The sequence below is a fragment of the Hippoglossus hippoglossus genome, chromosome 8, assembly GCF_009819705.1.
Source record: "Hippoglossus hippoglossus isolate fHipHip1 chromosome 8, fHipHip1.pri, whole genome shotgun sequence".
NCBI lineage: Eukaryota > Metazoa > Chordata > Actinopteri > Pleuronectiformes > Pleuronectidae > Hippoglossus > Hippoglossus hippoglossus.
This window is the reverse complement of record NC_047158.1, coordinates 8,710,120-8,736,720: the sequence shown is the minus strand read 5'-3', so window position 1 is coordinate 8,736,720 and position 26,601 is coordinate 8,710,120. Positions and strand designations below refer to the sequence as shown.

The window sequence follows — 26,601 nt, the reverse complement described above, 5'->3', positions numbered from 1 at the left end:
ACACTGTTGAAATTGACTGATATTTAATGACATTTAAAACACTGGCAAACAGCTCGATTCATTTAGCAGATACATCTGAGGCGGCTCTGGCTCTGTGGGTCTGTGCACACGGGTCAGATAAGGGCTGATAGTGAGCTCTGCTTGGCCTTCTAGCCGGTCGACCTGTCAGAGCCCGGGTAAACACAGACATCGAGTGATTTCTGAGAGACGCGCCCCTCTCCCTGTGGCTTTATGAGCGTCGCTCCTCGTGTTTCTCGCTCCGCTGGGCCCTGTGTGGCATGCTTTGCCGACCTTTTCCCAGAGTTTGAACTGCCGTCACGGAGGGGGCGCTCCCTGGGGCACAGCGGAGAGCAGGGAGAGGGAAAGGACAGTGAGCGGGGGGGATCTGGGGCGGAGGGGTGGGAACAAAGTGCAGGACTCCACAGCCACATCGAATTTCAGGAGATGTGTACACCTGCCCACCGCAGACAAAGACAGCACAGGGAAAACGTGCTATTTGTTTTTAAAGCAAAGAGATATAAAACAGGCCACCGCAAAACCACATTTACCCTAATAGAGTATGAAACCACTAGTAATTTGTAATCTAAATGTTTTAGATTTATTACTATAGACACTACTGCCACCAGTAAGAATTGTAATGTTTGCCCGCACTTAAAAATGACATCATGTTGAAGCAAGTTTATCTCCAGCACCTAGACACAGCCATCAACCAGCAGCCGCACTCATAGGCTTTCATAGCAACTGATCAAACAGACCGAACAGAGAGCGGCGACGCTCAACAATTTAGATCAGAAGAGACACACACCAACAATGTATGCGCATGTACTGCATGTCCAAAGGCGGGGGGGGGAGGAGAGAAGTCATTTCACTCCGCTGGGGGGGGGGGGGGAATATATAGGGAAAATGGCGATGCAGCACAAAAATAAAACGCAGATGCGCCAAAGCATTCATGCAGAAAATCCTTGCCTTTAATCCAATTCCACACGCTTTATTAAAACAGAGCCAGGCAGATAGAATCAGACAGGCACCATGATGAAGGGACTAACGATGAAGAGGAGGCTCACATTACACAAACATACAAAAACACTACACACCTTACAAAAAAAGTGCACAAATCAAACGTGAGTGAGGAATGGACGACCGTGTAAAAAATGCAAATGCAAATTCTCACTCTCTCTCTCTCTCTCTCTCATTCTCTTTCTCTCTTTCTCTCAGAAAACACATGACACATTTATGCCTCCTCACAAAGCTGCGGACGATTAGCACAACGGAAAATACAAACAGCCACACACAGGCAAACAGTGTGCAGTCAGTCTGTTAGATTTATAGATCGACAGTCTGGGCCACAGCAGATCAGGCTGCCGTTCACTCTCCAATGCCTTCTCTCCTTCCTCCCTCCACACCCTTCTATCATCATTTGATCTTCTGCTCTAAAAACGGGAGATGATTTATCGTTCTGCACTATTAAGCCGTGTGTGTGTGTGTGTGTGTGTTGTGTGTTATCTACATGTTCACAAGGCATTTCTTTCAGGGTTGTGGTCTGTTTTATTTATTCGTCTCTCATCTTTTTGGGCATGTCTGGCTGCGTAACCTTGGCCAAAATAAACAATGCCAATTATACAGGATTGGGGCCCGTCTCCTTCAGAATAAGGGTGTTTCTGCTGCTCATTGGTGGGTCAGAGGAAGTTTGAGGACTCCCAGGCTCACCACTGAGGACGGCGTGAACTAAAGGAGAAAGGAAGTATATGCTCACTCCCTAACAAACACAAACAAGACAACTGGGAAAATCAAGACATGTTTATATAGCTGGAAGAGTCTCCTGCTATTTGTAGAGTCTCCTATAATCAGAAGACCATATATATATATATAGAGAGAGACCATTGATTATACATAAAGATAGATGACAGGTTTCACTTCCTCACATTGTGAAAAAAGAAAGCTAAAACAGATAATAGTGCCACCATCTTGCACTTTTGACGTCATTTGGATCGGCATTTGTGAGCCGCAGTAGTGAGGTCCAGACAATACATCTGCTCCACCAATCACGGGTCTGTCTCAGGTGTCAAACATGATCTTGACTAGAACTACCTAAATGACAGAAGTCATCTTTGAGAAAAACAGATTTATATAATTTATGTTCTTTGACTTTTTACCTGACTTTGTCCCATCTACAAGTATGAAGGCGCTCGTTTTTTTTGTTATGTGTCCTTGAGTCTTGTTCTGAACTCCACGTTTTACCTTTAGTGTGTAACATACAAAACCTGTGAGGAAGCAGATCAGTGTAAAAACCTATATAAACGCCACAGCTATAACACATTCAAGCAATCAAACCTCTCAGACGTAGCTGACACGACAAATCAAGAGGACGGCAAACAAACTCGTCGCAAGTCTTCTGAAGGTGTGTTGTAAACATACGTCTCTGTGTGAATGTGTGGGTGCACCGTAGCCTCGCAGCACACGTGTGACGCACAAACCTTGATGGCGCTGTGAAGGCGTGATCATGTGCAAGACGTTTCCCAGAGAGACGGATATAATGAGATAAGTAGAAAAATAAATTGCATCTGGACTCGATTTTGTGTTTTCACCAGTAAGCTACATTGAACCTATCACTCATTCATGTCACCTGCATGGGCTCCCTTGGATTTTTAATGCGGATAATGATAATAATAACAATAATAAACAACACAATTACTGAACAAGGCAGATTTTTTTTTATGATGTAAATCGTCTGTAATCTGTGCATCTGTAAAATATCGACCAACCAGCAGTTCCTGCTCTGCTTGAGTTTTTTTTTTTTTTGCAGTGGCATTGAAAGATTGCAAGTGTTGCCACAGTTTTTCTTTCTTGACAGGATGAAATATAGCCAACATTAGCAGGTATAAAAGAACCATCACAACCGAAAAAAATACTTGAAGTTCTTCTTTTGTTAGGCTTTTGTTTGCTAAAGCAGCTTTATTTTATCTCCAGGAAACTCTTTTTGCTTCAGCCTCGTGGTGACTAAAACTTCATCTGCATCCAACCACCTTCCTTTAAAAATGAATGTATAACAAAGAGAGTAAGCTGCCGGCGTATACGGCTAATTTATATTATCACCTATTGTGAAACATTATACGATTCCGAAAAAGGCCATGACCTGAATAAATTAGCAACCGAGCTCACATCGTCACCCAAACATCTGGATCCTTTCTCTACACTCAGATCCGTCAGGAAGCTTCTCCACATATTATTCCACGGATGATAGAGTAAAATAACTTAATCACAGGCACATTCATCTTTTCGGCGGACTGGCTTCAGCACATGTCCGACATCCACGCCAGAAGGAAAGAGAGGAGAGGAAGAGAGGAGAGGAAGGGGAGAGAGGAAGGAAGGAAGGGAGACAGGATAGAGAGAGGGGAAAAAACGAGCCTGGACCGACTGTCAGCTCAGTGAAGCAGAGAGGGAGGGCAACGCTCGCCGACATGGAGACGATTCGCTGGGAGAAACAGACACACACACACACACATGCATGCACACACACAAAAACACATATACACTTTAAAGGAAAAACATGTTATTTTCTTCATTCATTGAGTCTTTAAACCTACGAACATCCATACGAGAGACAGATGTCTTGTACTGTACATATGTGGGCCGATGTAAACACAGATGCACCGAAGCACGTATTAATGTTTCCACAGCACAAGTTACAGACTCTGCAGCATTTAAAATTTCTAAAAATATTCAGACATGCAGGATGCACACGCACACGCACACGCACACACACACACGCACGCACACACGCACACACACACACACTCACACGGACTCACACGCACACCCACACGCACACGCACACACACAGCAGCAAAGCTGTGGTGAAGCTGAGGACACAGCAGGGCTGGCTGCCTGAGGGAGTCAGCAGAAGGTGAGCAGAGATAAGGCTGTGTGATTGTGACTGCATGTCAGAGAGAATCTGCACACCACAACAGTTCAGCACAACACAACACAGCACTGCACAACACAGCACGGCATACAAACACACAGCCACAAAACTTTCATGTATATGGTCCACAACACCTGCAGCAGTGAACCAAAACAGGGAATTTAGACGACGCATGCTGTGTTGCATATAAAACAAGTTTCTGCTATATTACAGAATTGATTACGTTTTTTTTTCATGCTCGCTGGTCTCCTTCACCCTGAAACCACCAAGCCCACCTCAAAGAGCTGCTGATGACAACGGCTGAATGATCAAACAGCATCACCTCATGTTTTCTGTGGCGAGCTGCACTTGAACATGCAGCAGAGCGGACTACAGCTGGGAGCAACCTGACCGCTGACATGCACATGGGTTGTTCTGCGTTGTTCCGCCGAAAGGAGAAATTACTGACCGGTTTTCTGTCTGTATTCAGTTTGTCATCCAAAAATCCAGCAGTAAGAAGAGACTAACAAAAACAAAGCAGCCTGCCATTTTTACTGCCACTGTAAGTCTGTTTTAACAAGGGGGTCCTTAACTCTGAGACAATAATATAGTTCAATAATATTGTTAAACAATAATATTGTTATAATCATATAAAGTTTGATCATTCAGAATGTATGCGATGTTAAGATGTAGAGTATGATTTAAATTATTTCTAGGTCAGTAATAACTTCAAGCTAATTTGGAGCTTTGACTAACTTGGCTTCTCCAAAGGTCAGATTTCTTTGAGTCCCTTCTACTGAAAGGATGTGTTCAGATAACAGGTGATCACCTGTTATAAATAAGGCTGTGCCTCAAATTTCCAGCAGATCATGACTCACTCAGTAGTGATGGTGGAAAATAGCACCAGAAAGTGTCAAATTCTTATTTTCAGCAAACAGGGCTATAAAGATTCGAGGGCACAGTACATGGGAATCTTGGATGAATTACAGGAACCGAATCAGTTGTGTTGAAAAACACGACCAAAAGTGATCATCACATGACATGACATCACATGTAAAGACCAGTACAAATATATATTACATCAAGTACAAAATTGACTAAATAAATGTTGTGCTATAGAACATCAAAGTTTCTGACTATTATGGACTTTCCTCCATTGACAGCAATCATTTACAACAAAAATGGTCAGAATTAAGTAGGAAACTCAATGATTGAACAGAATATCTCTCAGCTCCACCTGACGGGATGTCTCTGCATCAGATTGAGCATGTATTCATGTAACTGTGTCAATAAAAACAACAAAAAAAACCAAAACATAACCTATATTTTCTTGGTTAATTTAGAGACGGCTGCTGAAATGTATATAAAGCTTATTGTTTGAGGAGCTGTTCCATGTTGTCATGCTATTCACAAAGAAAGACAGACAGAAGGAAAACACACAAGCACATACGGAAGAAGACAGTCCTATAACACATTTTGCATAAAAACAACTGTCTACTCAGCGAAACGTCGGGCCTATAAGTGCTTTGTGTATAAATAGTAAAAAAAAACTTTCAGCTCAGTATGTGTCAGTCTTATGTGCTGATCTCAGGCCTGGAGATAAAAGGGAAATGTTTACAGTGGAAACTTTTCTGTCAACACTGGCATTTTCAGAACTTATTCCACACGTTGTTACTGCCCACATAGAGAAAAGCACCCAAATCGTCCTTTTTTTTGTCTGCTCTCTACAAAAATGCATCATTTACACTTCAGACAAACACAAGCAGATGATGCACTCCTCTCCCCTATGGTCACTACATTTCTGCTTCACAAGAGCCATGTGTTGTCTTTGTTTGTTTCTCTGCGTGTGTTGTCAGATGAAGCAAAACAATAGTAATTTGATCCATTCTCATCACTGCTGCATAACAAAGTAGGCATTAAACACAACTCCACTATCAAATCAATATTTTATACTCATGCTTCAGACAAAACAAAAAAAAGAACGAACTTGGATTAATCACATGAAGAATCAGAGGAGCCAGATGACGGCCTCCTAACAATGCTGGCAAAGTTACTGTACTATAGGTTGGCTTTGTTTGTAAAAAGTCAGATGATGATGGTAAATTTACTGTATTTACACAGCACTTCTCTTGTCTTGGCGTTTTCACACCTGAAAGTCTGAAACAAGCTTCATATCTTTGTAACATTTCTCACATTTGATCTGGTTAGTTTTGGTTTCACATTGTAATTTAAGGGTCAAACTAAAGACTTTAGTATGACATGCATCCCGTCGTCATCACCTACTTGGGCTGATGTCATTTTATACTGGATATTAATAGTTTTGTTGCAGGCACGATAATATCATCATGGTATTACTACCAGCAAAATTAATCCTCGTCGTTTTAACATTACATTACAATCCTGCGAGCCCCTTCCACTTCTTTTCCTTTTTCTTACGCTTAATGCCATCTCAAAATCCTGCAATTGGTCTGAAAGTCCAAACTATCAAAAATAAATTAATAAAGGTTTCCCACTGCAAATTAACTGAACCATGGTTCCGTTTGATTGGTCTGGACTGTGGTTCAAGGCACATTTCCCCCCTGTGCCTGGTTTGGACTGTAACCAACAACTATTTATATATAATCCATTAATCTGTCAGTCTTTTTTTTGTATTAATCAATTAAAAACACAAAAGCTACATTGTATCCTCTCTAGCAGTTTATTAGAAAAGCAACGTCCTCAGCTTCTTGTTCAACACTCTTTCTATATGTACGTTTTATTAAAGACATATCTGCAACATAATTATACCTATTGTATAAGTTAGACAATTAAATACAATTTGACTGGTCACAATTCAAGTTCAAGATATTTGAATGAAACATTTCCTACAACTACGTCTGACACCAGCAGTGTGTCAAACCGTCTCCCACTTTCACAGAGAGACTAATTAATCACAATCCTTGGCTTTACGCTCCTCACACTCATTACAACAGACCAAACGCAACCACACACAATATATAATCAAATCAAAACTCACACAAAACACAGCTCTTTTCATCTTTTCATCCTCTCCATGTCCCCACAGACTGAGGTGATAATAGATGGAAAACACAATGATCTTAATGTTGTTTTGACAACTAGAAATCATCATCATCTCATTTACTTTCCTTAAGACAAATCATGTGCTGAGAAGAATCCTGCTTTCCAACTCAGGTTCATTGTAAAGATTAAATCCTTAACATTTGAGGACATACACAAGGTTGTCTATGCCCGGCTACATGTCTGTAACATCCTCCGTACAGGTGTGGCTGCTTTGGATTGGTACAGGAGGCTGCTGCTATAGATTTTTAGTGGTTACAGAAAACATTACCGATTCTAGCCTCGCTACATTGGCTTCCTGTTTGTTGATTTTGAGATTTTGTTACTGACTTTTAAAGCTTTACACAACCAGGCCCCTGTGTATATCAATGATTTACTTACTTCCTATGAGATCAGCTAACATTCCTCTGATTGGTGAATAGAGGCCACCATGCTTTGTTTATTCATGTTTTATTGTTGTTGTTGTACTTCTTTGAGCATCAGTCCACCTTATAAATATATTACCAGGACATGACATCTAACCATACTGACCAGATTATTCCTCTTGCTTTGAGAAATTAAATATGCTGATGTGAGAAAATACCCGTTTTAAATGTTGGCAGGAGGACTGCCAAAAGACACAGACACACCCATTTAAATGCAGACTTTAGAACAAACTGTATCCGGACAAATTATCTACGAGTCCCTGCTGGCTGTTGACAGTGGGGCAGGTATAGGCCACGTGATTGGTTAATTCAGACAGACGCCTTGCAGCTCCAAAACCTGTTGTACTCAGACACTGTCTCCTTGTTTCTCAGTATCGAAAGCAAACTGAGCAGCCACCGACTGTGACCCCTCAGCCTTCAGGCGACCTGCCACTACTAAAGATCCACTCACATGACAATTAACAACCTGAACTGGTCTTTCTAAGTATTTTTAATTTCTATATCCATGCTTTTAGAGGGGTGCTGGATCTTGTTGTATCCCAGGGTGCTTTTCTTGTGTTTTTGAAGTGTTTGGTGTGCATCCTTTTGGCAAGGCTGAAGAAAGAGAGAGGGTGAGCGAGTCAAACGCAACTGAGAGAATGATTCCCCTGCAGTAGAGTCCTAATCGAGGCTGTGACTGGAATGACAAAAAGTCCAAACTCACTCTATAGCCGCCTCACTTCCAGGAGCACAACCATCAAACACAACCGGCACTTAATTAGCGTCTCACTTTCTGACTTGGTTCAGTTCTGTTCCACAGTGTGTGTGTGTGTGTGTGTGTCCTCAGCCCAAGGCTCTTACTGAACACATTTCAGCAAATAGAATCCAATTTGTTTAACTTCTATTGAATACAAGTCGTGGGGAATTGGCACACGGCGGCTGGTGACAGTGTGCTGTGAACAGTGTGTGGGATTCTGTTAATCTGCACGGTCCTATTGTGCTACACAGTGTTACCAATCCAGCCGCAGAGCACTTTATCCAATGTTCTGGGTATATATCTAATTTTGAAAACAATGAACAAACAAACGGTCGGTCAGACAGCACTCGGGGGCCTACCTGTGGTGCTTGGCATCTTGCCATTGCTGATCTGCTTGAGTCTCTTCTGGTGGGATTTGCCATTGTAGTGAATTTGGGCCTGAGCGGCTGAGTTGAGCTGGATGTTGCAGACCTCACACAGCGTGTAGCTGCGCTGCTTCCTCTCCCTTTTGGGTCTGCAGAGTGCAGCAGGCAGGGCGCCCCCCGGTGAGTGCTCGTCCGGTACTGCACCCTCGTCCTGGGTTTCACAGCAAGGCTCCAAGTCCATCTGACCTCCCAGTGCTGCACCAAACCCCCTCCTGTCCAGGTCGGTGTTGGGCAGAGCTGATGTGCTGAACGGACGTTTCATACCTGTGATAGAAGAAGTGGAGGAGGACAAAAAAAATTCATGAGGCAGCTATAGAGAGAGAGAGAGAGACAACATTCTGAACAGGAGGACAGATCTATATTTCTATATAATACAGGTTTATTTTACATCTAAGGTGTCAAACCACAAGTTTTCTCTAGAGTATACATCAGATGCTCTCTCCCTTTCCAAGGCACCCCTGCATTAGCATGTGCAACTCAGTGAGAAACAGGAGTGAGGCCATGTGTACTGATGGAGGTATCGTTTTCCCCCAGTGTGGTATGACCAGACTCACCCGGCATACAAGGCCGCCCTGTTAAAACTTGATAGCCACCGGGGACACTGGCAAAAATACCCCTGATTCCCAAAGCTTTGTAGAGGAGTGTGCGGAATCTGACCCCACTCCTGTCCGATGCAAGTCGGGCTTGTCGTCGCCCTCCAAACGCAGTGGCACCACCTGCACGTGCACATGAAGACATCAGAAGAAGACAGTGCTGGGCACCACTGCATACATGTTCCCACCGCACAGAGTTCAGCCCAAGTGGTGGTGGTCCTGGGGTGTGATCACGCGCCACTTGGGGGAGACAGAGGGCTGCAGTGCGGCTCTCTGAGGACCAGCGAGGCCCCTCTGTCAAGCCCCTCTGTCTTCACTTCACTCCATGCTCGCTCCTGCAGTAGCGGTAGCAGCAGTAGCCGTGCAGCCTCTGTGCAGGATTTGAGCCCGAGCCGGATGCGTGGATCAGGTGGACAAACAGGAGCACAACCAGGAGTATATAACACGTGAAGCAGCCATAAGCAAGCAAACATAAAAGTTCACAACTGAGTAGCAGCAGCTGCATTGAATATTAGGTATGAGAGCTCAAGCTAGAACACCTCTCTCTTCCATTATAACAACTATAAAGACCTAAGTGATGGATATGAGGGGGATCAGCAGGGAGCAAACACATTTCTGTCAAATGAGGCGGCAGCTGGAACACCTCAGTTTTTCCAGCAGTGCTCATGTGGTGTGAGGAGGAAGCCTTTCGCAGGATGGACCTCGTCACAAAGAGGAGCTGTTTGTTTCATATGCAGCTACTGTCTCTGTAAATAAATGAAAAGGTGGGTCCACAGTGGCACTGTGAAGGTTTGAGACATCAGCATTGGGAGAAAGAAAAGAAGTCCTTGAAATACACCCAGCTGTGCATTTCTGCTGCTGGCTCATCGCCTCCGCCCCCGGTTATTTACGTAAATACTGAAGCCACACACACACACACGCATGTACACACACACACATGCACACACACACACACGCACATAGGGAGAGAGAGACCAAAATGAAGTGAAGTGGAGTCTGTGATGCATACATACCTACATGCATGAAAATACTCCCTGTCCCACACACACACACACACACACAGTTAAAAAACACATTAGGGCGAGCAGCCTCTATGAAAGCTGCTATTCATGTTGCCAATCTGGGAGCACTCAAGAGGCTCCATCAGATGTTTTCTCAAAAGCTTTGAGCAACGCTGCTCTCTGGCACCGAATGAAAAAAATCTCTGTGGTCCTCGACCACGCAGCCTCCGCGCACGCCTGCCAAACTACTCAGTTACGCACCCCAAATTAGAATCGTTGTAAAAACAAACCCCTGATTGAAGACCTACAGAACGCAACATACAGAGCATCCCTCACAACCCTCTGTAATGAAGAGTCGGTTACTTATAGAACATACGACTACCCGAACATTATTCATGTTTTTGGGAGATAAAAAAGTACGTCCAGTTTTTGACCTGCAAAAGTGGGTCTTGACCTCTTGTTGGCAATTTTGTGATAAGGCTAAGCTTTCTGCAGAGTAGGCATCACCATTAAAATAGCAACCAGCCTGGCTCAGGCGACCAGCCTGGAACAGACCTGACAACATTTAGCTCCGGATGCTAACAGTTATTTGAGTTTTTTTGTGAAATTTAAATAAATAGAGCTTCCCTTAGTGGACGACCTAACAGGATGTAGGCAACATGACACTGATCTGGGCAGATGCTATATCATCATCATTCTGATTGTGAGCTTGTTTATCACAGGGGAACTTTGTGATAGTGGTGAGTGCAAATATGTTTTCCAACTACATTAAATGAGACAGATTTGGACATTTTTTAAGTCTGGATGTGAATTCCATTTAATCTGATTTTTGACAAAAAAACTATTATTTAATCAACTTTTTATGAATGGAGGGGTCCTACATTAGTTTCGGCCACTGAGGAGTTTAGGTTATTTCAGATTTGAGAATTTAGTCAGTCAAACCACTAAACCTATCTATGAAGTGTTTTAAACTTTTAATAAATAATACCAAAGATGTTTTTGTTACTTTGATTGTTAAAAAAAAACAGGGTCTTTAAAGGGTTCTCTCTAAAGTTGCTCTCTAATAGAGCTCTAATAAAAGTTGCAGCAGTGTTGTTGGACAGAGAAAGAAATTGATATCCTGTCTGAGGGTGTTTCTATAAACCAATACCCTGGATGTCCTGCCCTTTAGGTGCCTGGAGTGAATGAACAAGCTACTTGTAAGTATGGTGGCTGTGAATCCCCCTGCTGTTTGAAAGCTCACCAGGACCAAAGGTTTTCAGAGCTTGCACCTGCACGTATCGGAGTGTGTTTGTACTGAATGTCCTGCAGAGACTTTCAAGACTCTTTCAGCTCTTGGTAGAAGCTGTGCGAGACAAGAGCCCACGCTGTGTGTGCTCACAGAGATCTGTGGGATGACTCGGGCCGGGACATTGTCAGGGGGTAACCCCTGGGGGGAGGAGAGGGAGGGAGGGCGGGAGGCTCTGCCAGCCTTGCCATGTCCACTGTTTCTGCTGTCTCATGTGCCCCTATCTCCCACCACCCACCCACGCCTGCACTGCACAACCTCCTCCCTCGCCTCATGGGAACCATCAATCACTGCTGAGATCTTGCTGGAAGACCCCGGCTCACTGAGCTTTGTGGCTCAGCAATAAAAACTCTATTTATGATCTTGTGCCTCCTGCTCACTGATCCTGAAATACTACAGCACTTTCCCCCAGTTCAAACCAGCTCCAACCACCGGCCCACCTTGAAGAGGACCCCCCACCCATCCAGTGTGGCCCCACGGTTGGCATGAGGGAGTCGTTCTTCCTGGTGTGACCAGAAATTGGATTCCGGTTGGACCAGTAGAAACACTGTAAGCATGTTAGCAGCTCCTAAATCATGCTGATGAGGGAGGGTGGGCACTGGCAGGTGCACACACATCACATGACCACATATAATACAGATACTTCAGCGTGTGGACTGTTCACACACACACACGCACGCAGCCATGTGTGCAGCTTCAAGCACGAGCTGCCTCTGATTCTGTAAACAAGGAGTACGCGATTCTGCAAACATGCACAAGTAAACAGAGGCATTCTGACTGGACTAAATATATCCTCTGTCGCCCAGAGAACATTGACTGACCTCAGTTATGCAAACAGAGACTATCAACAAATATGAAATTCAAAATAAGCTGACAAACAACACAGGAGGCAGAACACACATACATATTAAGCACACGCTGTCTCTGAAGAGACAGACAAAGGGAGAAGGTAGCCAGAGAAAAAACTCAACCGTTGGATGCTAAATTACCAGTTGTTAGGATTCCTGACTTGTAAGCAGTTCTGACAGTAAGGACTGTGAGCACTATGACGCTGGATGAGGATGTTTTGTTCATGACATATTAGGGTCGCTGAGATTACAAGAATAAGGTCCTAATATTACACATTTTAGAAGAGTAAAGTCGTAATTTTGGGCTATGATGGATAGATAATGGATGAATGCATCGTTGGCACATCAGCACGACATTATCATAAGAAGCATGACTTTGAGAAGATTGTGCAAGGAAGTGTCTATTCTAAAGAAAGAGCCACAAGCCGACTTGGAGGAAGTTGCCTCTTTTGTGGTCGACATCTACATGCTATTCAAAGGGTTTTCATTATTTCTCAAGAAACAATGAGATTGTTTCAAGATTTGGGATCCAGAAGGAGTGAACCTCCTTATATTCTCTTCAATTTGGCCCTAATAATTCAACGTAAATGGACTCAATGGAGTGTATTTATATATATATATATATATATAGGACTTAGTCTTATCGACCTCTCAAAGCGCTTTACAGTACAAGTCGCATTCACCCATTCATGTACACACTCATATAGTGCATCGCTTTTCTATCACACCATTCACACACAGCCTTCAGGGGCAATTTGGGTTTCAGTATCTAGTCTGGAGGAGCTGGGGATCGAACAACCGACCTTCTGCTTAGTGGACCACACACACCATCTCATGACCTAGAGCCGCCCCCATCTTACATGTACAATATAGATAAAAAATCTCCCTTTCCATTCCGGGCTTTTATAAGTTCGGTCGGAGACAGAAAGAGCCTCATAAGTGACAGGGAGGAGGAGAGGAAGCGGGAGATGGGTGAAGGGAGCACTAAGGGCTGTGTATAATTGGCATCATCAAAGTATCATTACTGACATTACTGCTGTATTGTCATTACTGCAACTACAGAACGGGCCTGAGGTCTTTGAAGCTCCGTGTCTTTGTGTCCAGTGCATCAGGGTTGATTATGGAGAGTCCAGGCTACAGTTCCCTAATGAGTGTGATTATACACAAAATACTACTCTGCTTATTAGAAAAGAAGCTTCAACCACAGCCAGTACGGTCGACTCGGGAGTCTCATGCTCGGACAGAGTGTTGGCAGACCCCGTCACACCGAGCCCGGAACCACGGCCGAGAGTAAATAAAAAGCAGAGGCACATAAAAGTGTTTTCTCTAATCTTTGTTTGCAGCAGTTCTCTGCTGGTGCACAGGGAGGGGGTTTATTCCCTCCGTGTGTGTGTGTGTGTGTGTGTGTGTGTGTGTGTGTTTGTTTACTTGCGTGCATGTGTTTGCTTGCCCTTGTGTGCCAGTGTGTCGTTAAAAAAAAACAAAAAAATATTTCGCTTGGGGATATACAGCCTCACACTGATTCTATCACTGAGGCGACATTGCATTAGTGTGCATGCTGGAGTGCGGGGCTCTTGCATCTGTGTGTGTGTGTGTGTGTGTGTGTGTGTGTGTGTGTGTGTGTGTGTGTGTGTGTGTGTGTGTGTGTGTAAACCTGCGCAGGTTGGTTCACATATCGGACAGAGAGTGTAGGAAGAGATAAAGGTAAAAGAACAATTTAGAGCAAAGCAGTGAAGGAGATAGAAGGTTAAAAGAGTGACTTATGATTTAAATACAAGGCGATAGAGAGATGATCCAACAAACAAACATTCAGCATCAACACACCAACTCCACATTCAATGTCAGAACAACAGGGACAATGATGTTCTCTCACTAAGTGCAAAGGCTTTTATGGAAAGGTTTTAAGGATTTCAAAGTTGCTTCAGTTTGGAGTAGTTGCAAATTAAGACACACAAAGGACACAATATACTGGTTATACTGGAGAGCATTTACAAGCTGCTCCGTATCTTAACTACTCCTAAAGCCCCGTGTGCAAATCAGATTAACTCCATATTATCGTTAAGGACAACAAAAATCAGCATTAGACCAATTTCTAATCCTATATAACTTCTCAAGACATTTAAATGAACATAAACAGTGTATATTCTTATTAAATTATAATTTCTATTTTGGCAGATTTAAAGCATACATGTAGGGCCAGATGTATCCAGAAAGTTCAACGAATCAAATACATTCACACATTCTAAATAGTGCAAAATTCAACTGTTCTCTCATTCTCTCTTTATTTGGAATATTGGTATTTTCTAGACAGAACCTGCAGCGCAGACATCCTGACTTACCTCAGACACTTTTCACTAGTGGGGTTAAAAATGTAGAGAATAACTTGAGGCTTCATTTTTGAAGTATGTTGAAAATAATTCATGAGGAAGATTTGCTACATATAAAAAAATGTAATATGTAGAACTTGAATTTAATAGGATGTAAACATAAATGTAGATCTCTTGTTTATCTGAAAAAGGCTCACATCAGCCAACCAATAAATTGGTCGGACTTTAATCATAAATTGAAGTTTTTCTTTCTTGCATTGTAACTATGATTTCACAGCACACTGTGCATGTATGTCTGTGACTTCTGCTCTGCAGCCTGCACTTCACTGCTTCTGTCCCCTGCCTCTTTCTACTGGCTTGTTGTTAAATGACACATTGCTCTGGACTCCTCTTCCTGTGCTTGTGTTATGTACCCGACCAAGCCTAACATGAGAACGTGATGCCAAATACCAAGATTTACAATTTGCAAAGAAGCACACAACCACTGCAGTGAATAGGCCGACTCCATATGGTGTGGCCCCATTTATTTTTCAACCACAAAACTGAACAGCCCAGCCCCGCTTTTGCACAACTATTCAAACATCCGTCTGTCTCAGGAAAGCTAAAGTTAGCTTTGTACGGGAAAAACAGGCCTATATTTGCCTTGTTCACATTTCACCACAAACTCAACTGGGGGAACTGCCCAGTAAGAGTAACCACAGACACTGGGAGCAGTTCCATACAACACTAGATATATGTAGACACAGACAAGCCCAGGCTCAGCCACAGTCACAACACACACACATTGCACAATCAACCAACTACACACACATGAGGATGAGTGGCCACAATCATTATTCTCACATCCTGCAGGGCAGACATTTTGGATGGCAATTTGCCCAAAGGCCGAGCAGGTGTTGATTTTACTATCTGCTTTGCCCGGTGCCGTCAGCCTCCTGTCACGTTCTGCCCACATCAGCAAAAACATCCGACCCGATCTGCAGCATCCAAAACAACGCGGCATCATCTCGACAGTAACGAGAAATATCTGGGAGACATGTTGAATTTGTCCTCAACCACAAATAAAATCCAATTAATTTCATAACGAGTGACCATCTTTATCCCAGGGGGCATGTGCTGGCTGAGGGTGGGGGGGGGGGTTACACGAAAACTCTGGCAGAGTCAAGCCATTGGTAGCTGGCGTACGCGGAGGTTTCCTGACGACCGGATTCAGAAATAGCATCGGGGACATTCGCCACCTCTGGCTTAACATTCATCGCTCAGAGAATCACTCAGAATTATGAGTCCTGCCGAGCACTGGCTTCCCCCTTCACTCACTTTCTACAGTAAATTATGGCCGAAATAAAGCAGTTTGCCACCTCCAGGGAACATCTCGGGGGAAGTTTTTCAATAGTTTAATTACAAATTTGTTGTATAAGATTCAGACGGTGTTGTGTGCTTCGTCAGATGTCTGGGGAGCAGGATTAATTCGGCGCTGACTGGACAGAGATTTTTGCAGAGAGTCGATGGATTTTCGCTCTCAGATAAGAGACTTTAATCCAGTGTATATTTAAAAAGGATGAAACAGGCTAAGTAAGAACGATGTGCCTCTATCAACTCATCTCCTTCTCTAAACACCAATGCAATTACTGTCTTATACGCTCCAATAGTTCTCTCCCGAGCCCACACAGCAGTGACGGAACTTTGTCATTTTCCCACACAGCTTGTGCGACAAACAGGTATTGCATGCTCTCCCCAAACGGGCAGCGGAGGGGGAGCTCCAGCCAGAATAGGATGACTAATGGAGATGTGAGGAAACAGACTGAAGAGAGGAGGAGGAGGAGGAGGAGGGATGGATGTTGGGTGCAGGTGCAGGTTATTCACGCTGAGAACTATTTCCTAAGGAACATCCTTCCCTCCGTGGCAGATACCTGCTCCCTCCGTGTAAACATGTTGTTCTGCTTATATTTTTTTAAATGTGGGTAGATGATTGTAAGTCCATGAATAAAAAGTAGACCACAGTGAATCAGCTTGCATCTGCGGATTGGAATAGCTCCAGGCCCGTTTCTTTTTTCGAGGGGCGGAGAAGATGTCTGCAGCAGACACGCTCTCTAACACAGCCCAATGTATAATTGAGGAATGTCTGCTGCTTTGACCGCACACTATTTAGACAAGATTGACCAAAACAGATTCCTACAGCTGGCAGAGAGAGCGAGAGCGAGAGAGAGAGAGAGAGAGAGAGAGAGAGAGAGAGAGAGAGAGAGAGAGGGAGGCGGAGGGGAGAAAGTTCAGGGCTCCTGCTGTTGTGACATTAATACAATCATGTCCGTCTTTTCTCGCATTACATCAGCACACAAGTCATTGCTTTGCTTTAAATCTGTCACAGCACGTTTGAAAAACTGCCACTATGCTTTTATAGTACAAACTCTGCTGACAGCATCATACCTTAAAGGCTTCGGATGTTTCATTTTAACAATGATCTTCAAAGTATTATTCGAATTATGTAACTTAAGACTTTTTGATGTTGACATGTACTTTACTTTCATCAAATAAAATAGATTGTTTGAAAAAAGCGAATTTATGCTCTTTTACAGAAAAATGAGGCATGGGTGTAATTTGTTCATGAGAAAAAGGTTCCAGTCAGTGATTTGTATTAATTATGTTTGCTCTGCAAATGATGGAGACACTGTATTATAAATAAATATGCAACCATTCCTTATTTTAAAAGTGACTTACTGATAATGGTTGTCCAATACTATCTTGACCAGGACCAGGGTATTTGTGACCTTCCTGGTTAAATAAAGGATAAATACAAATAAATTAATAAAAAATGTATAATAATGTTACATGGATAATGCATCTGTAAGTGTCTAATTTTGTTTTTAAATGTGACCTGCACCCTGATCTGTGGAGAATGACATTTCACTTCCATGCATGCTGTGATTTGTATTATGGGAGTTAAAAAAAAACTACTATGAACCTGCAAATATTTACTTTAACAGGTCAGAGATCAGCACAAACATACAGGGTCCACCTCGCTCCTCTTTCTCCTCCTCTCCCATTAACATGCTGCAAACAAACACATTTCCAGAGAGGGAGCGTAAGACGTGAAACAACAACAGGCGGATACCAACAATATATTTTGCCAAATGAAAATGAAAACAACTGACTTTAGAGCTGCCAGATTCAACCTGTCTCACGTATCCTGCGCATCCCCCTCTCACTGGATCATCCTGATGATGCCAGCGTTTACAAGAACTCCTAATGAGCTGCTTCTTTTCATCTACAGTACAGTATGTGCCTAGCTGGGCTCAGCCGCTGCGGAGAGTTGTGATTATACTGCTAAGGATTTGATTGCATTAGCCTCATCACTACCTGTCGTTAATGACAGGGAGGAAATTCACATAGACACGCTCACAAATTGCCTGCTCCATTGTAAACACGTGCAATTTAGTGCGGGGCGTATTTATGCAACAAGCGAACAAGTGACTGCAACTTAAAGCATCTGGCATCAAATGTTGAATTTGCAGAAAAAGGGGTAGAAAAAAACGGAGCATCTTAAAACAGAGAAGATAAATGAGACGGAGTAAAAACTAAACAAGCTGTACGCGCATTCACACACAACATCACAGCTGCTGGAAGTGGTCTCACAGGAAACCCCAAAAGCAGAGCTCTCCCAAAAGCTGCTTCTGCTGCCCGCAAAACTGCTGTTTCAGCATTTGGCAAAGAGAGTGTGATTCAGCTGCACATGTTCATCTGTGTGCGTATGTGTGTGTGTGTGTGTGTGTTGTGGTATCAAACAGTGAGTGTCCAACTCTATTATCCCGGGATCAGCTACGGTGTTGACGCTGGCATGCAAAGCTGTCCTTGCCAAAAAGTTGCCCCCGGCATCCATCAGTCCCCGATGAACTCCCAGTGCCAGCTCCGACAAGAGAGAGGATTACTTGTCGAGGAGCGAGGGCACAAGTTATTTCTGTTGCCGCGATTCTCAGAAGGACACACAAAGACGAGGAGAGAAATTATATATATATATATTTAGAAGGGAAGATGAGTACAGTGGGTGACGGTTGTAACTACACTGCAAAAGATATCCCTCTATACGTGCAAGCAGAATCATCTGTTGGACTGATAGTATCCAACGAGAAAAGCAAAAGATGCTTGAGCCTCATCCCATGATTTTTATGGCAGCTTGTAACAAGTTATGGAACACATCGCATTTTAATAAAAGGTTTAGATGGATAAATAAACCAGAGTTCATATTGAGTCATGTTTCTGGCCACCTGTAAACTCCTTTCAGCTTTTTCCAGCTTCACCAACTCCTGATGAAATTATCTGGTGTTTTAGCCGCTAAGTGTTCTGTCATGTTCACAAGCCAGTCGCTAACTGTGTCCGTCTGCCATATGGCGCAGGCTGGTTGTGCATAGGTGGTTTTGTCAGAGCTTTTTCACTGGAAAGAGCTGCTGCTGCTGCCGCTGCCTCGATACAGGGTGGAGGAGAGCAGAGCTGCAGGCCAGAAAACCAATAGAATGAGATAAAGGAAAGGAAAAATGACCTCAGAGAGCTGATGGAAATTGGGTGATGATAATCCACAGGTTTATTATAAGCAACCGCTTTCACATTTTTAGTAGAGAAATATTGGTTGGTGAAGGTTTTAGTCAGATGTCTTCATATTGGTATAAAGATCTCAGGATCAGCAGAATATCAGTGTAAAAGACAATCTTAAATTACCCTTAAAGATAGTAAAAAGAATAAGTTATCAAGTTCTGCGTTAAACTCCTCACAATTTAGGAAATGAAATCTTAAAGCATGGCAGCAGAGAAGGACCTGGAAACCTGCTTGATGAGAACGTTCACTAACAATTAGGTGAGGCAGAGATTCGCACGAGAGTCCGACAGATTTATCAAATGGCCGTATCAGCCTTTCACAGACACACTGGTACCAGCATGTATGTTTGCTTTTAATGTAGAGAATAGGCAATGAGAAAAGATATGCATTTTAAATTTTCAATATAGTTGGTTGTAGTTTTTTTTAAAAAAAATTTTAAATAGTTTTTATAATAAAGTTTTGGGTTAAACTGTAAAACAACAAGCCTTATTTACATGTATTCAACAAAAAGGTTTGATAATAATATCTTAGGAATCATTGCCAATTAAAATATGGGCCAATTTATAGGTATTTAAAAAATGTTTAGTACCCAATATTGCTGTGTACCCCCCGTTAGGCTGTAATTCACACGACTCTCAACACTTTCATTTCACACTCTGTCAGAGCTGGTAGGAGACTCCACTGCATCACATACTGTAGCTGGAGTGGTGTCTATTCCTCTGACATGAGTGTATTTATCTCTTGGGATGATAAAAACTGAATTGTTTCGTCTAAAAATAGGATTTCCTCACTCACCTTGTTGACGATCGGCTCCAAATCATCTAGAATTCAATAATATTTAATCAAGACTGTGCCTTTGACCAGATTAAGAAAATGTATAGTGTTGTAACTGTCATGCTGCCAGTTTTCCCTTTATGCAACTTTCACATAATGTAAAATTAATGGTGCTTTAAAATAAGACTTGAACTGCCTTTTTGCAGAGCATCATAGGAAGAGAGAACATCAGGTGAAAGGGGAAGATTTCTATATAAAGACTGACACGGAGAACATAATGCCGTGACGCATACAGTCCCTGCTGAGTTCATTTCAGTTGCACACAGTGTTGTATCTCAACATGCACCTCACACAAACGGCCATATGCAAGTCCCTGCCATTACGCAGTCACAGCTGTGTGTCACTCACTGAAGGCCTGATGTTCGCTGCACTTATTATCTGTGTCTCTGATTTCATCTCATCTGATAATCAAACCTAGTTTGCCTCATTTTTATCAACGAGTTGTTAGTAAAGGGGAGATATTGGAGTTCAAGTGTGACAAACGAGGCGCTGGCTTAAGGGGATTGTTTTCAGCCAAAAAATTAGCATGAATAAAGAAAAACTCAAGATGCATTATAGAAGTTGATTTATATTTTACAGAAAACACAGTCATTATTCAACACACCTGACTGGTTTTTAAATCCATTAATATGTGAGGCTTTAAAGGTCTGTTGGCAGACAATTGAATGTAAAATAGTCCTAGTGATGTTTTCACTAGTGTGTTTCATCTAAATTGTACAAATTGATGTATTTTTTAACCTAGCATGAGCCATTTATATTGAAATACTATATATTTACATTGGGAGCGGGTCCTCTCTACGGAGGCCGCCATGTTTTTTACAGTAGCCCAGACTGGACAAACTAAACCCCTTTTTGAGTTGTACCTTTAAGTGACTGAGACAACAAAAAATTGCAATTTGTGTTTCTATTTCTATTCTGTTTCGGCTGCAGATGCATGGCAGAGAACGAGCCTGTGCCTCTAATGTGGCCCCCTCGCTGTGATTGACAAAGTCGCAGCAATCAGAGCTGGGCTGCACTCCGCCGCCGCGGCTCCACCAGTGAAGGCAGAGATGAAGAGGAGTGGGAGCGAAGGTGGAGGGTGAATGGCATAAGGCAACTCTTGTTAATCTGCACAATCCATCCCAAGTGTCCGATGAGGATCCGATTTAACCCTCCGACAGGAAGGAAACAGATGCATTCGATACTTGGAGTTTTTCCAAAAAACCTCTGAGAAGCAGACGAAGCTCAGACAGAGCTGACGAGCTAAAGGGAGGAGGCAAATGAATAGACACACATTCACAGTCATAAATCAGCTTGCAATAACATCTGTGTGGTGTCTAGGGTCACATGCAAGCTTTTAGTGTTTAGAAACAGTCTGGGGTGGACTGTGGTTGTGCCGTGACTGGCAGAGTGAGCAACGCGTGCGCGCACACACACACACACACACACACACACACACACACACACACACACACACACACACACACACACACACACACACACACACACACACACACACACACACACACACACACACACACACACACACAAAAACAGACGTTTTCCTTCTAGTCCTCATGGTGATGTCTATAGAAATCGTGTCTGCCAGTTTGCCATAAAAGAATGACCTTTGAACTCCGTCGACCAATTAAGTTACCCCTGAACATTCCCCTCTGCACTGGGACCAGAACTGTCTCTCGACCGCTAAACATCACGTCCTACCCTTCACTTGGCACGGCGCACGGTAACCTCCCTGAGCCTTGTTTGAGCGTGTTGCCAATTTGCTGTCTGATGTGAGAAGGTCAAGGGACCTGCTAAGACTGAGGTCAGGGTACGCTCATGAGGAAAAACTTTGCAGCATGTGTGTGTGTGTATGCGTGCAATGAAATGATGTATCGCGCTAAAAGTACCAGCTGTAAAAAAAAAAAAAACACCTACTCGCAACCACTACACCTTGCTTGGCAATCGCTGGCACATCTTCACCCTTTTTCTAGTAGCTCGTAAAAGACCCAGACGAACCTATTAACACTGTCAAACTAGGCTAAATACGTATCTGACACTTTTAACACTGAGAAAGTGTGTGTGTGTGTGGGCAAGAAATTAGCACGTGCGAGATATCCCATGATTGTGTATGACATGTCATAATGTGCGTGCGTCGTCGATTTCTCTCACAGGAAGTGAAGTGAATCAGTCGGGTTGCCACTCACAATTACGGAGCTATTAATAACAAAACACTGCACCGTTGCCTCCAAAACAGCCATAACTGCTGTAGGAAAAGAGTTTCCATCTCCATATCAATTATTCAGCACTTGGCGGCAAACAGAATTTGCATGCACCCTTTACGACCGTACAGACAATTCCGTGCTGGTTATGAATCGGCTTCCTAATGTATTTTGGGACAACAGCTCGGATCGAGGGCCCCCTCTATCACTGTCTTAGTGGTAGTGACGGAGCCAACTGGTGCTCATCGATCTCAGGCTAACCTGCTGCAGAGGCATTAACATACTAACAGCTATTTAGAAGCAGGGGATCAACTTCCAGTAGCTCAGAGAGGTGTTGATGAGGAAGTTTGTCATGAGGGCACGAGTGTTCAGGTTCACACAAAATGGTTTAGAGAGACGTTTAAATAAAAAGTTACGAGAGTACAGATCTAATAAAAAAAATTAAGTGGCAGGTGGTCTGATGCTGAGCATACTCCTGTGGCACGAGAGGAAAATTAAGCAGCCCTGTATGATTACAGTTTACCTTTACTTCGATTTATTGTTTTTCATTTTTAATTATCTGACAAATATCTATCCCAGAGTAGATTAGTCTAAACTGATATTCATTCATATTTTTCATCCCAACGTGGACAAAAGTTCCTCTGGGAACTTGCCAAGATTTCAAACATGGGTGTTGCTGTCACAATTTTAACTGTTTAAATAAGAATCTATTCATCTGCAGAAATAAAAAACATATGACTTATCATGATGGGCTCCAGTTGGCCCCCGCGACCCTCAAAGGATGAAAGTGGATGGACAGATGAATAGATAGATAGAAATGCTGGAAATTCCCTTTAAGTTTGCTGATCTAAGAGAAGACTGATCAGTACAATTTACAATAATCAAAGTTGTTCTTTAACTCAGATAAAAACTGAAAATGTTTCCAGTAAAATGTAAAAGTTCTATCAAGATAAAAAATGTCAGATGAGTTGATACTGATAATTATCATTAAAATGTCACATTATTATTTATTTTCAGCGTAAAGGCAGATTTCTGCTCCTGAGTCAACACTTGTATAAACAGCAAACCATTTTATAAATCTGAGGTTCATCAATTATGTGTGATTTCAATTGAACATTGGTTATATTGCGATTGATGATAATTAAATTGCATTAATTAATGCTATTGCTTTATTGTCCAGCCCTATAGAAAAAAAGGGAATAAGTAAAAAAAAAAGAAAAACGAAACATAATAAGCTGCCAATAGAGTAATGTGACCAAACACATTCACAAAAATAGTTACAGGGATTGAGAAATCCCTTTATACTACTAAGTACATCTCAAGCAGAACAGTGAGATAGTAACAACCATTTGTAATTGGGAAACCTTTGACCAGATCTATCGGACCCACCGACCCACTAGTGTGACACACTGATGAGCTGCTGCTGCTGTTGTTGTTGTTCTGCGCTGGATATTCCACAGGATACACTCTTAGAATACTGTGATGGATCAGTGGACATAGTGGCGACAAGTGAGAACGTCATCGGGTGTCACGGCGGTGCTATACTTAGGTTCTGTTTGATATATGTCTGTACTGTCATTCTGAACGTTGGCCTTGACTTACCACTGTTGCCTGGACCACCAATGAGTACGACTTAAAGAATCTGCAGCAGCCAGCAGCTAAACTCTGATCAGTAAAATATGCTTCCCTGCCGTGCAGCTCGTCTTGATCTATTATTTGGGGGGTTTGCTTGAAAATTAAGCCAATTGTTAGTATTTGAATTATGCCCTGGAGTTTAAAATCTCCAGGCCACCTGGCATGGTTGGAATACCAGCAGAGTTAGACTGCTCCTGTGTGTCTCTGTGTGTTTGCTAGAGCTGCTGTTGGTATATTCATAAAGGAAAAGAGCAAAGCTTGAGAATTTCAACACATGCCCTGAAGAGAACTAACAAAAATAGTAGAGCTGGTTTAACAGCATCCCGGATCTATCTGTGGGGTTACTTAGTCATAAAGTCTACATCATCCATCCCACTACATTTATGTCTCAAGGGAAATATGACAGCATTTTATCAGCCAGCATGTGTGGGTAGTTTTGAAAGCCGATGAAAAGTCATTAAAATGAGTCTTTTGGCCCTCCAGATGTTTGTCCAGGAAATTCAGCAAGAATATGACATCATCCTCCTCTTTACAAATAAAATAGAATCCAACCGTTTCTCCACCTGAAGGCTAATGTCCTTTTTTCAGTGAGCTTCTCCATTGACTTCATCAGCAAAAGATGCTCATGCTAACAGCCATTCAGCGCCAAGGGGCAGATCATTTTTAGCCATGGCCCATTTCCATATCTGGGGCAGCAGCGTAGGTACAGGGACAACATAGAAATTTGTTGAAACATGCCACTGAGGACTCATTTCTGCCAGTGGCTTCTTCTCACAAGCTGACAGAGGCAAGTTAAATAGCACTAATCAAAGTACCAATTTCATTTATTTCTAATTAGAAATGTTTACACGGAGTGGAGACCAGCAGTCATCACTCTATTTATTAGTATCAATAATTACCACCCTGCAGTTGTGCGCCTCCACCAACCAGTGCAGATACAGTATACATTTTCTCCGTGTTAGGAGCCAATCAGATAGTAACAGCAGCAGGAAGGGAACGACCTGCGACTACTCTCCTTCAGACACTTCGGGTGAATCAGTCTGTCAACGAAGGAGCTGCCCAGTGCGGTGATGGTGTCCTGCAGGGGTAGGGACTGGTTCTCCAAAAGAGATGACAGCTTGGCTCTCATTCTCCTTGTGTCCCATCACCTCCACTGGGTCAAGAAGGTATCCCAGGACTGAGCTGGCCCTCTAAACGAGTCTGTCCAGGCTCTTCCTCAGCAGAGCCAACTGAGCGTTTGTACCAAATATGAAGAAATTCACAAGAATGCTCCAGATGAACTGACAACCTGACAACATAATATCTCTGTCTACTGGCTGGAGGCATAACAATAACAGAATTCATAGTCATCCATCGTGAACAATAGAAGCATGTAGATCATAGAGTGCAGGATAAAGTTATGGTGTGTGACTACTGACACACAATATTAATAATTATGATTTCTGTGGCTGTCATAGTAATAACTAAGATGATGACAATGATGATGACACTAACTACTTCATCAACTAGTTAGGCCCGGATCAGCCCTGTCCTCATGAACTCATGAATTCAATTATCACGTGAGGTAGGAGAATGGCGGTCCGTCGCCATTACAGCCTGTTTTGCACCACGAATGACAACAGCAGCTGAGGTTGCAGAATGAGAGGAGAAAAATTGAATCACTTTTCCGACACTAAAAACAAGGAGCGACTCTGATTGTGTCCGTCTGTCACTGAGAGACAGAGGCGGTGAGAGGAAAGAGAGAGACTGAAGATGAGAAAACGAGAAAAATGGAGAAACGAGGACTGGTCCCAGCACAGGCAGGAGACAGAAATGAGATGCCATCGTACACTGATGTGGAGCTCGGGTGGTCTGAGACTGATGAACAGCCCTGACTGGCTGCGACAGACGCTGAACACACACACACACACACAAATAGACACACACAGACATGAGGAGAAGTAATGATGCGTGAAAGAGAATTACGCCTCTCCTCCATGGAAGGACAGTCACTCTGCTTGTCGTACGGACAACACTTATTTCAAATCAGACTACTATCTATTCATGAAGCATCAGTACATCACTGTGTGTGTAAGTATGTATGTGTGTGTGTTCAGGTCTCTTTGTGCACATATCTGCCTTGATGCATCTCCAGGGTGAACACAAACATTCGCACCACACACACACTCTATCTCACACACCCTCTCTGCTGTAAGATCTGTATCTTGGCTTGAGAAAATACATCTTTTGGACCATTATTTATTCAGGGGAAGTCAACTACAGCTGCTCTACTCCGGCAACCCCCTGCTTCATATCTGGATCGTTACAGAAAGTCTTATTGAAGGGTCAGTTCAGCCAAATTACAAAATATCATGTTTTTTAATTCAGAGGGTTTTGGAGACCTGAGGTTTTGAGATAGCCGACTTTACCATGGTGCTTAAAGAAACACTTAATTTAAAAATTCAAAAGGCAACAGTAACAGTCCCCTCCATCATAGTGTACCAGGAGGCTTCTGTGAAGACACACACATTTTTCCAGGTTTGCTTTTACATTCATTATTTTCATCTCGATTTAAATGCACAACAGATCTGAGGCTCGTATGTTAAAATCTGAATAAATTAAAAAAAAATGTTTTTTTTTATTTAAAAAAAAAATAAATTATTATATTTAGAATTTTATGTATCTACAACCAAGTACAGCTGCCTGTGATTCAACTCTTCTTGGATAATTTGGCTATTTGGATTTG

General features: G+C 42.7%; 1 protein-coding gene across 4 annotated transcripts in view; it reads right to left on the bottom strand.

The window, feature by feature from the left end:
• znf385c (zinc finger protein 385C) overlaps positions 1-26,601 on the bottom strand; it is a 133,822-nt gene that overhangs the window by 83,749 nt on the left and 23,472 nt on the right. For all 4 annotated transcript variants that reach the window (XM_034592584.1, XM_034592586.1, XM_034592587.1 and 1 more), the window contains exon 2: positions 8,500-8,829. In XM_034592584.1, coding sequence (XP_034448475.1) covers positions 8,500-8,827 — 328 coding nt within the window. In that variant the 5' untranslated portion in view covers positions 8,828-8,829. The remainder of the gene's footprint in view (positions 1-8,499; positions 8,830-26,601) is intronic.